General features: G+C 56.1%; 1 protein-coding gene across 4 annotated transcripts in view; it reads right to left on the bottom strand.

The window, feature by feature from the left end:
- Nucleotides 1–12029, bottom strand: part of LAMC3 (laminin subunit gamma 3) — a 92678-nt gene that overhangs the window by 63279 nt on the left and 17370 nt on the right. For all 4 annotated transcript variants that reach the window (XR_003723114.2, XM_015116548.3, XM_077967438.1 and 1 more), the window contains exons 2-3: nucleotides 9097–9401; nucleotides 3481–3611 (exon numbers count right to left, since the gene is read on the bottom strand). Coding sequence is in view for 3 of the 4 variants with exons in the window: in XM_015116548.3 (XP_014972034.3) it covers nucleotides 3481–3611; nucleotides 9097–9401 (436 nt within the window). In the remaining variant the exon portion in view is untranslated. The remainder of the gene's footprint in view (nucleotides 1–3480; nucleotides 3612–9096; nucleotides 9402–12029) is intronic.

Below are 12029 nucleotides of genomic sequence, written 5' to 3' on the forward strand. Positions count from 1 at the left end.
AGCCCCCGAGTCCCTCCAAATCCCCTGTAAGTCTATGTCTGATATGGTTTGGATCTGTGTCCCCACCAAATCTCATGTCAAACTATAATACCCAGTGTTGGAGGTGGGGCCTGGGTGAGAGGTGATCGGATCATGAGGTTGGAATTCTCCTGAATGGTTCAGCACCCTCCCCGCTCGGCACTGTAAAGTGAGTGAGTTCTCATGAGATTTGGTTGTTTAGCAGTGTGTGGCACCCGCCCCTCCGCCCCACCCTGTCCCCTGCTCCCTCTCTTGCTCCTGCTCTGGCCATGTGATGGGCCTGCTCCTTCTTCACCTTCCACCATGATTTTAAGTTGTAAGTTTCCTGAGGCCTCCCCAGAAGCCAAGCAGATGCCAGCACCATGTTTCCTGTACAGCCCGTAGAACTGTGAGCCAATTAAACCTCTTTTAATAAATTACCGTCAGCTGCGCGTGGTGGCTCATGCCTGTAATCCCAGCACTTTGGGAGGGCAAGGCGGGCGAATCACCTGAGGTCAGGAGTTCGAGACCAGCCTGACCAACATGGAGAAACCCAGTCTCTACTAAAAATACAAAATTAGCCAGGTGTGGCAGCGCATGCCTATAACCCCAGCTACTCTGGAGGCTGAGGCAGGAGAATCGCTTGAACCCGGGAGGCAGAGGTTGCAGTGAGCTGAGATCGTGCCATTGCACTCCAGCCTGGACAACAAGAGTGAAACTCTGTCTCAAAAATAAATAAATAAATAAATAGCCATCTCAGGTGTTTACAGCAGTACAAGAATGGGCAAATACAGCATCTTTGAGAGCAGCCCCGGCCTGTGTCCCCATTCCACACCCAGGGTCAAGAGATGCGTGGAATCAGGCAGGAACAGGGGTGCCCTGGGACCCCGCGGCATGCTTGGCAGAGCCTGACTCTGTGAGTGATTGTCCCTGTCCCAACCACTGTCCCTGTCCCGAGCTGTTCAGAGGCCATGGCTTCTGCCCCTGGCCAAGGCAGTAGCTTCTCCCTAGAGCCTCACCGGAGGTGGGAGGGACATTAGTGTCCCCATTTCACACAGGAGGCATCAGGCTCAGGCCTTGGAACTGACAGATGCTAAGTGGCTGAGCTGGACCTGAAGCCCGTCCTCGCCGACTCTACGTGGACCCTTAGCTCCTGGACACTCCTCTGTGGCCACTCGGTGGCTCCCCTAAGCCACATTCCACGCTCTACCCTCAGCGGGTGTTGACCAATCGCCAACTGCTGTTGGGACTCCAGGTGCTTTAGCTGATATGGGGACACAGTGTGTGGTAGGGCACGCGGCTCGGCTTCCACTCAGGGTCCAGGTTAGGCAGGCAGCACCCCAGGGTTTCTTGGGGTGAAGCAGGCGCCAGGCAATCCTGGGACAGTGGTCACCAGGGAAGTGACAAGGGACTGCCCCTGCCTTGGAGGAGATGCTGCAACCCGCCCTCTGACCCGGGAAAGGAGACTGAGACCCCACGGGCTCCACTGTGAACACAGGTTGTTGGGGCCACCTGTCCCCTGCCATGAGCAGTCAGCTGCGGTCTGAGGGTCGTCTGGCTCTGGCAGCTGGAACCTGGATGTCCTCTGGCCCAAAGTTCCCTGACAGCAGGCACTGGAGCTCACGGCCGCCTTCCCTGGGGAGCTCCTCCCGCTGACTCACATAGGGGGCAGGTTGGAGCAGGGGGATCCTCATGGCCGTAGGGGCTCTCAGTGACGAGCCCTGGCCTTCCCTGGAGCTCACACACCCAAAGCAGGCATTTGAGCCTCATGCTGCCCCCTTCTCCATCTCTCTAATGCCACCCAAGTGCCTCTGAACTGTGGAGGCCCAGAGTCCGGTGTCATCCCCGCTCCCCACTCCCAAGGCCCATGGTTCACACACAGAGCTGTGTTTCCATCCTCAATTGCGTTCAGACCCATGCTCCCCCAACCCCAGCCCTCTGGTCCAAGCTGCCACCTCCCACCCTGATTCCTGACATTCAACTTCCTCTCTCCTCTTATCCGCCCCACTTGGCTGTCAGGGGTTTGGGGGTGTTTTAAAAATCTGACTGTTACTACTCTGACCAAATCCTTCCACAGCTTCCTCTTGACTGCCGGGTGAGGCTAAACCCGCCCAGGCCTCGACACTCTGCCAACCTCTCCACGTCTGCCTGCCTACCCTCCACCCAGCCACACTGGCCGTCCCCTGGTCCTCAACCCCAGCCTTCCCACTCCCGGGTCCCGTCTGCAGCGCCAGCTCCTGTCCTCCCTGAGCCCAGGCACATGCTCTCCCTTTCCTCCCCTTCCTTGTCATCCTGGCGCGGGCTGATGTGTTCACTGGGGAGCAATCTGATCAGTGTCTGCCGTCCCCATGTGACTGGGGCAGGAAGGCACCTGTTTTCCTCTCTCCTTTCAAATAAACCTGAGAAACATTGACATGGAAGACGTTTGTGCCTCCCTTGTCCCACAGCCCTCCCTGGGCACCCACTGCCAGGTGGCCATGTGCAAGACAGGCCCTGGGACTTGAGGTGAGAGATGGGCCTCTTCCTCCTGGGCAGCCCCTGCCTCCTAGAGGGGACAGATGTTGGAGGAGAGACAAACTGCCCAGGGCACTGACGGGTGCTAAGGGTGTGTAGGACCAGGACCAGGACCAGGGGCCAGAGAGGAGCCAGTAATATTCCCATACTAGAAAGGGGAAGGGGGCTGTGGCTCATGCCTGTAATCCCAGCCCTTTGGGAGGCCAAGGCAGGCAGATCACCTGAGGTTGGGAATTCAAGACCAGCCTGACCAACATGGAGAAACCCAGTCTCTACTAAAACTATAAAATTAGCTGGGCGTGGTGGTGCACGCCTGTAATCCCAGCTACTCCGGAGGCTGAGGCAGGAGAATTGCTTGAACTTGGGAGGTGGAGATTGCAGTGAGCTGAAACTGCGCTACTGCCCTCCAGCCTGGGCAACAAGAGCAAAACTCCTTCAGAAAGAAAGAGAGTGAGAGAAGGAAGGAAGGGAGGGAGGAAGGAAGGAAGAGAGGGAGGGAGGAAGGAAAGTAGGAAGAGAAGGGGGGAGGAAAGAAGGGAGGAAGGGAGGGAGGGAGGAAAGAAAGTAGGAAGAGAGGGAGGGAGGAAAGTAGGAAGAGAGGGAGGAAAGAAAGAAGGGAGGGAGGGAGGAAAGAAAGAAGGGAGGGAGGGAGGAAAAAAGGGAGAGAGGGAGGAAGGAAGGGAGGGAGGGAGGAAGGAAGGGAGGGAGGGAGGAAGGAAGGGAGGGAGGGAGGAACCTCCAGGCTGAGGGGACAATGGGCACCAAGACCCAGTGTGTCTGGCACATGGCAAATCAGCTGATGCAGGGGACCTGGCAGGAGGTGGGCTGGGTGGGGAACCCCAGGGCCTTGAATGGCAGGTGCTCCCTCCCTCTCCCCTGGGGCACACCTGGCTTCTGTGCCCCCACACAGCAGCCGCCTTCTGCTCTCAGGTCTGGGTCCTGGAACTCTGCCTCCCTTCTCCCGCCTACCTGCCGCCCACAGAGAAGTCGGACACGGCATAGTAGTAGGACTGGAGCACCTTGGGGTCCTTGAAGATGTCATCCCCAAACGTGTTGAGCCGGTCTAGAGAGATGAGGAGTTCGGTGCTGGTGACCCACTCCTGGGGCAGAGGGGAGAAGGCGCCATCAGCAGGTTCCTGAGTATTTAGTATTTACCCCTATCACTCTGCTGGCAGGTCCAGCTGGCTGCCCCAGGGGCTCCTGGGACACAGGGACAGGTCAAGCTCAGGCCAGTTCTGAGAATGCTGCAGAAATAAGGAGGCTGTGCTTTGGCGGTCACCCCAACCTGGGTGCTAGGCCACCGACTGGTGCAACTTCAATGTCTTAGAGCCTTCATTTTCCCATCTGTGAAATGGAACAAAAATAGCACTTCCCCTACAAAGGTGTCTGGAGGAGGGTAGCCAGTGTCAGCGCTGGCTGTGAGGTTGGGCCCATGCTCAGGAAGCAGCTGAGGTTTGGCAGGGACAGGGGTCGAAGCAGCCCACTGAAGACCCTGCTATGCAGGTCACCTGGCTTTTCCCAGGGGCTCCTGCACCCCATTCCAGGGATACAGCTGGGGGACGGTGTGCCCCCGCGACCTTCTCCCCTGCTCAGTGAGGCCTGGTGTGCAGCAGGCCCTGGGTTTCTTGGCTTCTCACATGCTGAGGGTCAGGCTGTTGTGGACAGGTCACCTGCCCCAGGTGACATCTCTTCCACGAGAGCAGGGACTTGTGGCCCCTTGTTCTCGCTGCTTCCCCAGCCCTGGGCTCTGCCTGACCCTAGCAGGCGCTCGAGAAATACCTGCTGATTCCTGAATGAGCAGCTTCCCCACGGAAGAGCATGGAGGAAACAGAGTCGGGGAAAACCCACGTGAAGACTGACATTTTCATTTGCCTGCTGTTACCATCAGCAGCAGCGGCTCCAGCTGAATATTAATCAGCGTTTTGATTCCGCCCAGGAGCCCCTGCTTTAGCAATCAGGCCCATCAGTACAGAAAATGAGCTCCTGGCAGGTCGTCTTTTTGCCCCAGCGTGACTCAGGCCTGCAGCCCCTCCTGCTCCCCCACAGCTCGGCAACCGGAGCTACCGCCAGGCACCCGAGGACTCTGCTGGAGGATGCCTCGGCTGAGAAGAGGGGTCCAGCACCCAAACACTAAAGTGGCAGTGCGCAGGCCCGGATCACCCCAGGATGCACTTCCCAAAGGTCAGCGTGCATTCAGGGATCTGGTTAAAGTGCAGCTTCTGATTCAGAGGTCAGCGGTGGAGCCAGGGAGCTTGCATTTCTAACAAGTGCCCAGGTTCTGATGCTGCCGAACGAGGAGCTAAGGCCTGGGGTGGGGAAGCCCAGCAGTCCAGAGCTGAAGGCACCGCGACGCTTCCTTCTCCAGAAAAAAGTGCCACCTGGAGAACTCAAACCAACTGGATGTCAGAGCTAGGAGGTGCAGCGGCTACTGACACATATTGTGTGGTTAGCGCTCAGGCCTCACAGTAACCCTGGAGTACGTATTGTTATTAACCCCATTTAGAGATGAGGAGACTGAGGCTCAGATAGGGTAACTTGCACAGCCCATGCATGGCAGAGCCGGGATTCTGGTCTACCTGATCCCAGGGTCCCAGCTTTAACCACTAGGTTGGTCTGCCCCAGCTGTGTCTACCCCAATGCCCTTATCATGCCAGTGGGGCCCAGAGACAGCAATGACCTGCCCAAGGTCTCCTGCCTCTACTTCCTGGCCTGTGACCCAATCCATCAGTCTGCAAGGACAATGGCAGTAAAGGAGTGGGATCAAAATCTCTGGGACATAGGATGGACACTGGGAGAGAGAAGCCTTAGCCTCAATTGCAGGGGGCATGTCTTGGTGCCTTAAAGGTCATTTTAGGGCCCGGCACCATGACACATACTTGTAATCTCAGCACTTTGGGAAGCCGAGGTGGGCAGACCCCTTGAGACCAGGAGTTCAAGACCAGCCGGGGCAACATGGCGAAACCCCGTCTCTACTAAAAACACAAAAATTAGCCAGTGGGGTGGCGCACACCTGCAGTCCCAGCTACTTGGGAGGCTGAGGTGAGAGAAATTGCTTGAACCTTGGAGGCAGGGGGTTGCAGGGAGCCAAGATTGTGCCACTGTACTCTAGCCTGGGCAACAGAGTGAAACTATCTCAAAAAACAAGAAAAAAAATCATTTTAGGGCAAGCCCCACTGACCCCAGGCACTGGAACTCCAGCTTAAGCTACAAGTAGGTGCTGGAGTTGATTCTGGATGGATCCCAGGACTCAGGCTGTGGTATGAAGGAGAAGCAGGAGGTGGACAACTTGGGCTGTATGTCCAAGGGGTGCTCAGGCGGCCACTCAACTCTGGCGGTCTTACTCTGCAACAGCCAGGTCGGCCTTCTCCTCCAAAGTCCTAGGCCGCTCCATGGGGGTCAGAGGGGCCCAAGACCCAGCAGCCACATCCTTCCTTCCAAGCTCTGTGTCCTCTGAGAAAGCACCTGCCCCCTAAATGTGTCCAGGGGAGCATCAGGAGGAAAGAGCAAGGTGGACTTGCCTCTCTTTGTCCTGCTTTGCTCTTAGTTTCTTTTTTTTTTTGAGACGGAGTCTCGCTCTGTCGCCCAGGCCGGAGTGCAGTGGCCTCATCTCAGCTCACTGCAAGCTCCGCCTCCCAGGTTTATGCCATTCTCCTGCCTCAGCCTCCCAAGTAGCTGGGACTACAGGCGCCCGCCACCTCGCCCGGCTAGTTTTTTGTATTTTTTAGTAGAGACGGGGTTTCACCGTGTTAGCCAGGCTGGTCTCGATCTCCTGACCTCGTGATCCGCCCGCCTCGGCCTCCCAAAGTGATGGGATTACAGGCTTGAGCCACCGCGCCCGGCCTCTGCTCTTGGTTTCTATCCAGAAGCAGCAGGGGAGACATTTCTCGAAAGATCATCTCTCCATCAGGGACAGTGTCCAGAACACACGAGGCAACGAGACAGAAAACCTCCAATGGCCAAGGATGTCCCCGGGGTGGTGGCTGCACAGACGCAGGTGGGAGCAGGGGCCGGCCCTCCCTGCCTGTCTTCATCTGATCTCAGCTGACGTTTTCTAACCCACAGAGCTTTGGAACCCATGGAGAAGAAATTGTAATTTGTAAACAAAATCATGGTGACATGTGTACATTTTTAGTGGGATAAGCAGGGCCTGGAGGTCTGCAGATGTGGTTCTGTGTGATAAAGGATTTGGCTTGCCTGAAGAGGGGCCTGGCCCTTTGCCCTGGACCCAAGGGAGTCACCTCCATATCCTTGGATGTCCCACCTGGTAAGAGTGACTTCCCTTGGCCACACTACACAGTCTATGCCGATAAATTGATTTGCAGTGGGGGACTTGGGCCACACAGAATCGGCTTCACCTCTGGAGGGGCTGGAGACAGGTCAGCCACACAGGCGGTCAGCTGTGTCTACACTGCCAACCTCCAGTAAAAACACTGGACTTCAGGCCAGGTGTGGTGGCTCACACCTTTAAGCCTAGCACTTTGGGCGGCTGAGGTGGGAGGATCGCTTGAGCCCAGGAGTTCGAGACCACCCTGGGCAGCATAGTGAGACGAGGTCACTGTCTAAGAAAAAAAAAAAATGGCCGGGCACGGTGGCTGAAGCCTGTAATCCCAGCACTTTGGGAGGCCAAGACGGGCAGATCACGAGGTCAGGAGATCGAGACCATCCTGGCTAACACGGTGAAACCCCGTCTCTACTAAAAAAAAAAAAATACAAAAAACTAGCCGGGCGAGGTGGCAGGCGTCTGTAGTCCCAGCTACTCGGGAGGCTGAGGCAGGAGAATGGCGTAAACCTGGAAGCGGAGCTTGCAGTGAGCTGAGATCCGGCCACTGCACTCCAGCCTGGGCGATAGAGCAAGACTCTGTCTCAAAAAAAAAAAAAAAAAAAAAATTAAAAATAAAACTCTGGCCTTCCAGGTTGGCAGTACTCTGTGCACACGGTCACACGTGACTCTGGGGAAATACGTGCTGTGTGTGTGACTCCACTGCATTGGGAGAATAGCTGGACGCTCAGAGCCTGGTCCCTCCTGTCACCTGGCCGTGCGCCTCTCCCCTGGCTGATGTTAGCCGGTAGCCTTTCATTGCAAAAAATTGCAGCTCTGAGCCTCACAGCTTTTCTGAGTTCCATGAGTCCTTATAGTGAATCACTAAACCCAAGGGTGGTCCTGGGGACCCCGGCACAGCCGGCTCCACGTGTTCTCGTGCTGCACATTGCTGGCAGGATGCAACTTCTTTTTGGGTCTCGGTGTCCCCTCTGGAAGCAGGATTCTAACCCTGGTTCCCTCGTTATCCCAGATGGGCAAAGGAGATGCTCTGAAAGTCTGGAGGGGAGGAGAGGGCAGGTTCCCCGGGTTCAGACACGTCTTGGGTCCGAACCCGGGGAAATGGACTAGAGCAGCAGTCTCCAACCTTTTTGGCACCAGGAACAGGTTTTGTGGAAGACAATTTTTTCCACGAACAGGGTAGGCGGTGGTTTGGGATGAAACTGTTCCATCTCAGACCATCAGGCATTAGATTCTCATGAGGACATGCAACCCAGTTGCTCCTGGGAGAATCCGATGCCACAAGCAGCTGATCTGACAGGAGGCGGAGCTCAGGCTGGAATGCTCACCTGCCCGCCGCTCACCTTCTGCTGTGACTCAGTTCCTAACAGGCCTCGGACCAGTACCAGTCTGCAGTCAGGGGCTGGGGACCGGTGGACTGGAGAGCTGCCCCACACACTTATGTGTAGATGAACAGCTATGGACACACAGTAACGTGGACACAGATGGGTGCCAATACCGGCAGGTCCACACACCTGGGTGGACCTGTGTGGGCTGAACTGGAGGGCCCTGAACGGACCGACATGGCCACAGGCCTGCCGTCCTCTCTACCGTGAGGACAAGGACGGGGAGCTGTCATACACGCATATCTCCAGAGCATGGGTGGGTACGCCCTACGTGCCAAGCACCACACTGGTCACAGTGTGTGCCTTCCCACCACCCTGCAGCGGTCTCTCCAACGTGGCAGCCACGGGCCACATGTGGCTATCTAAGTTAAAATGTATTAAAATTAAATAAAATATAAAATCCAGTTCCTCAGCTGTGCTGGCCACATCTCATGGTGGCTGGCGACACCACATGGGACAATGCAGCTAGAGGTGCTTTCCGTCATCACAGAAAGTGCTGCTGGTCAGCCGGGCACAGTGGCTCACGCCTGTAATCCCAGCACTTTGGGAGGCCGAGGCGGGTGGATCCCTTAATGTCAGGAGTTCAAGACCAGCCTGGCCAACATGGCGAAACCTTCGTCTCTACTAAAAATACAAAAAAGAATCAGCCAGGCGTCGTGGCAGGCACCTGTAATCTCAGTTACTTGGGAAGCTGAGGCAGAATAGCTTGAACCCAGGAGGCGGAGGTTTCAGTGAACAGAGATTGCGCCACTGCACCCCAGCCTGGGCGACAGAGCAAGACTCAGAAAAAAAATAAAAATAAAAATAAACATGGGGTTTTGCAGGTCCCCCACCCTGTGTGTCCTGGCACATCAGACCCTCCTACTGCCATGACCCAATCCCAACCCCGTCCCGACGCCCCAAGCCCCACTCCTCTCTCACCTGCAGCCCAGGGCTCTCCTCGAAGTTGTAGGCGCTGGGCCGGCCCTCCAGGGTGGAGAAGGCCACATTGCCCCCACTCAGCGGGGAGATGTCGCTGAACTCTGAGGTGCAGAAGGCCACGCGCTCATCCTCTCCAGGGCGCAGGTACTGGCCCTCGGGCCGGCCGTAAGTCTTCTGACAGGAGGCACTGTAGAACTGGTAGGGCTCCCACGGGCCGTCGGCGCGGCTGCGCTTGTAGATGGCGAAGCTCTCAGGGCGACTGGTGTGGAACTTTAGCCTCACATACGTGATCTCGTAAGCCTTCCCTGCAGCCAGGAAGACAGGGCCCGTTTTATGGAAGGGGTGGGAGGAATGGAATCCTGGTCCAGGGAGGGCAGACGGCTGTACTGCATGCACTAGCGTGGATGGATCGTTGGAAGCTGTCTAGAGCTCGGGACAGGGCATGCCACCCTCCATTCGTGATGCCTGTTGGGGCACTGGGAAGGACAATGCCCGCATGCTTCCCAAGTATTTGCTGTTCCTTTTCCGGGTCAACTTGCCACCCTGCACAGGAATCTCCGTTGCAACACCCCTGATAGGCAGCCATCTCTTTTTGCTCAAGTATCTCCAGCAATGGGATGTTGCCACATTCTAAGAAAGCCTGCTCTACTATTAGAAAGTTATTTCTTTTACTGTACCCCACCAAAGCCAATCCTTGCACTGTGCCTTCGGCCTCATTCCCTTGCAATGACTACAGATCTCCTAATCCTCACGAAATCCTCCCTGGACCCCTTATTGCTCCAAGTTTCTATCTTCCAAATTTCCCAAGACAGGTGTAAATCCACTGCCCCACAGCCTCATCTCCCAGCTCAACCTCCAACCTACTACAATTCAGCTTCTCTGGGCCACTCCACAGAAGACACTGTACTTGCAAAGTCACCTCACTCACAGCCCCCGTGGCCACAGCCAGGGGCCCCTGATCACGCCTCCTTTCCTGGGCCTCTGATCATGCTCGTCACCTCGAAAGTCCCCTGTCCTGGGGCCTCCACCTGCTCTCCTCTCCCTTGCCTGCCTTGGCCTCCTCCTGAGCCCCTCTGCTTGCTCCCTGAACCCCCAGCTTCCAGCGGCCTCTCCCTTCCCTGGGCTTTAGCCCCACTCTCCCACATGCCCCCGACATCCAGTTGGGGGATCTGCAGGCTTTAGGCCCCTGCCTGCCCTGCGCTCCACCCTGGAAGCGTCCTCAACAGCGGACCTGACTGCATCACAATGACTCAGCTACCCTGGGGTAGGAAGGGTGGCTGTGGTAGAGGGAAGGGGGTTCCCAATTCCTCCTCTTCCCTCATGGGATGTCAACGGGCAATGCCTAAAAAGAGAAAAACCCCGACGCGGCAGTGCAGGCACAGGGCTGGGAGATAAGGATGCATCAGGGAACAGAAACGGCTCAGACAGTCAGGCGGAGAGGGAGGCTGGGGTGTGGGTGCGGGAGAACTGCCGCCTTCCACAGTTCGAGCTGGGAAGTATCTGGCGTCTACGCTGAGAGTGGGTATGATTTCAATAATGAGAAGGAAGTACAGCCTGAATTTAAAAGGCAATTTCCCCACTGCCTGAAATGCCACTATCTCCCCCTACCCTCCTACGTTAAGGACTCCATCCAGGTACCCCCTCCTCACAGAAGCCCAACTCAACCTTAAGCCCTAATCCACACCTCTGACATCCCCCCAAGACAGGGGAGGGGGCCTCCTGCAATGTGACCCTACAGCTAGCCTCCTGCAGAGTTACCTGCTCAGCGGTGGCTCCCCACCCTGGACAGAGCTCCTCATCGTCGGCACCAGGTGTCTCTTTGGTAATCTCTGCCACCCCAGCACCTAGCAAGGTGTCTGACACCTGGCAGGCATTCACTGAGTGCTGGTGCAGGAACGAATGAATGAAGGGAAGAATGGCCCACGCAGGGAGTCCCTCCTGCGTCTCTATCGTTGGCAGTAGCCTCTCACTCCCCAGAGCAGCACAGAACTCACCCAGTCCCCTCCCCATGGCCGGCTTTCTATTCTCTGATCCTTCCATCCCTGGTCCCAGAGACCCCCAGGAGGCTGCCCACTGCCATCACCATCTTCCTTAGGTGTCAAGGACAAGCCACCCTAGTCCTCTGCCAAAACATCTTCACTCTAGGTAAGAGCTAAAAGGCTGGGTGCAGTGGCTCATGTCTGTAATCCCAGCACTTTGGGAGGCCGAGGCGGGTGGATCACCTGAGGTCAGGAGTTCGAGACCAGCCTGACCAACGTGGTGAAACCCCATCTCTACTAAAAATACAAGAATTAGCCAGGCATGGTGGCGGACGCCTGTAATCCCAGCTACTTCAGAGGCTGAGGCAGGAGAATTGCTTGAACCCAGGAGGTGGAGGTTGCAGTGAGCTGAGATCGCGCCATTGCACTGCAGCCTGGGCAACAGAGCGAGACTCTGTCTTTAAAAAAAAAAAAAAAAAAAAAAAGGCCGGGCGCGGTGGCTCAAGCCTGTAATCCCAGCACTTTGGGAGGCCGAGATGGGCGGATCACGAGGTCAGGAGATCGAGACCATCCTGGCTAACACAGTGAAACCCCGTCTCTACTAACAAAAAAATACAAAAAACCAGCCAGGCGTGGTGGCAGGCGCCTGTAGTCCCAGCTACTCAGGAGGCTGAGGCAGGAGAATGGCATAAACCCGGGAGGCGGAGCTTGCAGTGAGCTGAGATCCGACCACTGCACTCCAGCCTGGGCGACAGAGCGAGACTCCGTCTCAAAACAAACAAACAAAAAAGGCTAAAACTTCTTTCTTAGAAGAAAACAGAGGAGTAAATATTTGGGACTTTGCGCTAGAAGAGCCTTCTTAGAAATGACACCAAAAGCACAGGTAACAAAAGAAAAAATATATAAGCTGGACTTAATCAAAACCAAAACTTCTGTCCTTCAAAGAATACCACT

This window comes from Macaca mulatta, chromosome 15, assembly GCF_049350105.2.
Source record: "Macaca mulatta isolate MMU2019108-1 chromosome 15, T2T-MMU8v2.0, whole genome shotgun sequence".
Lineage (NCBI taxonomy): Eukaryota > Metazoa > Chordata > Mammalia > Primates > Cercopithecidae > Macaca > Macaca mulatta.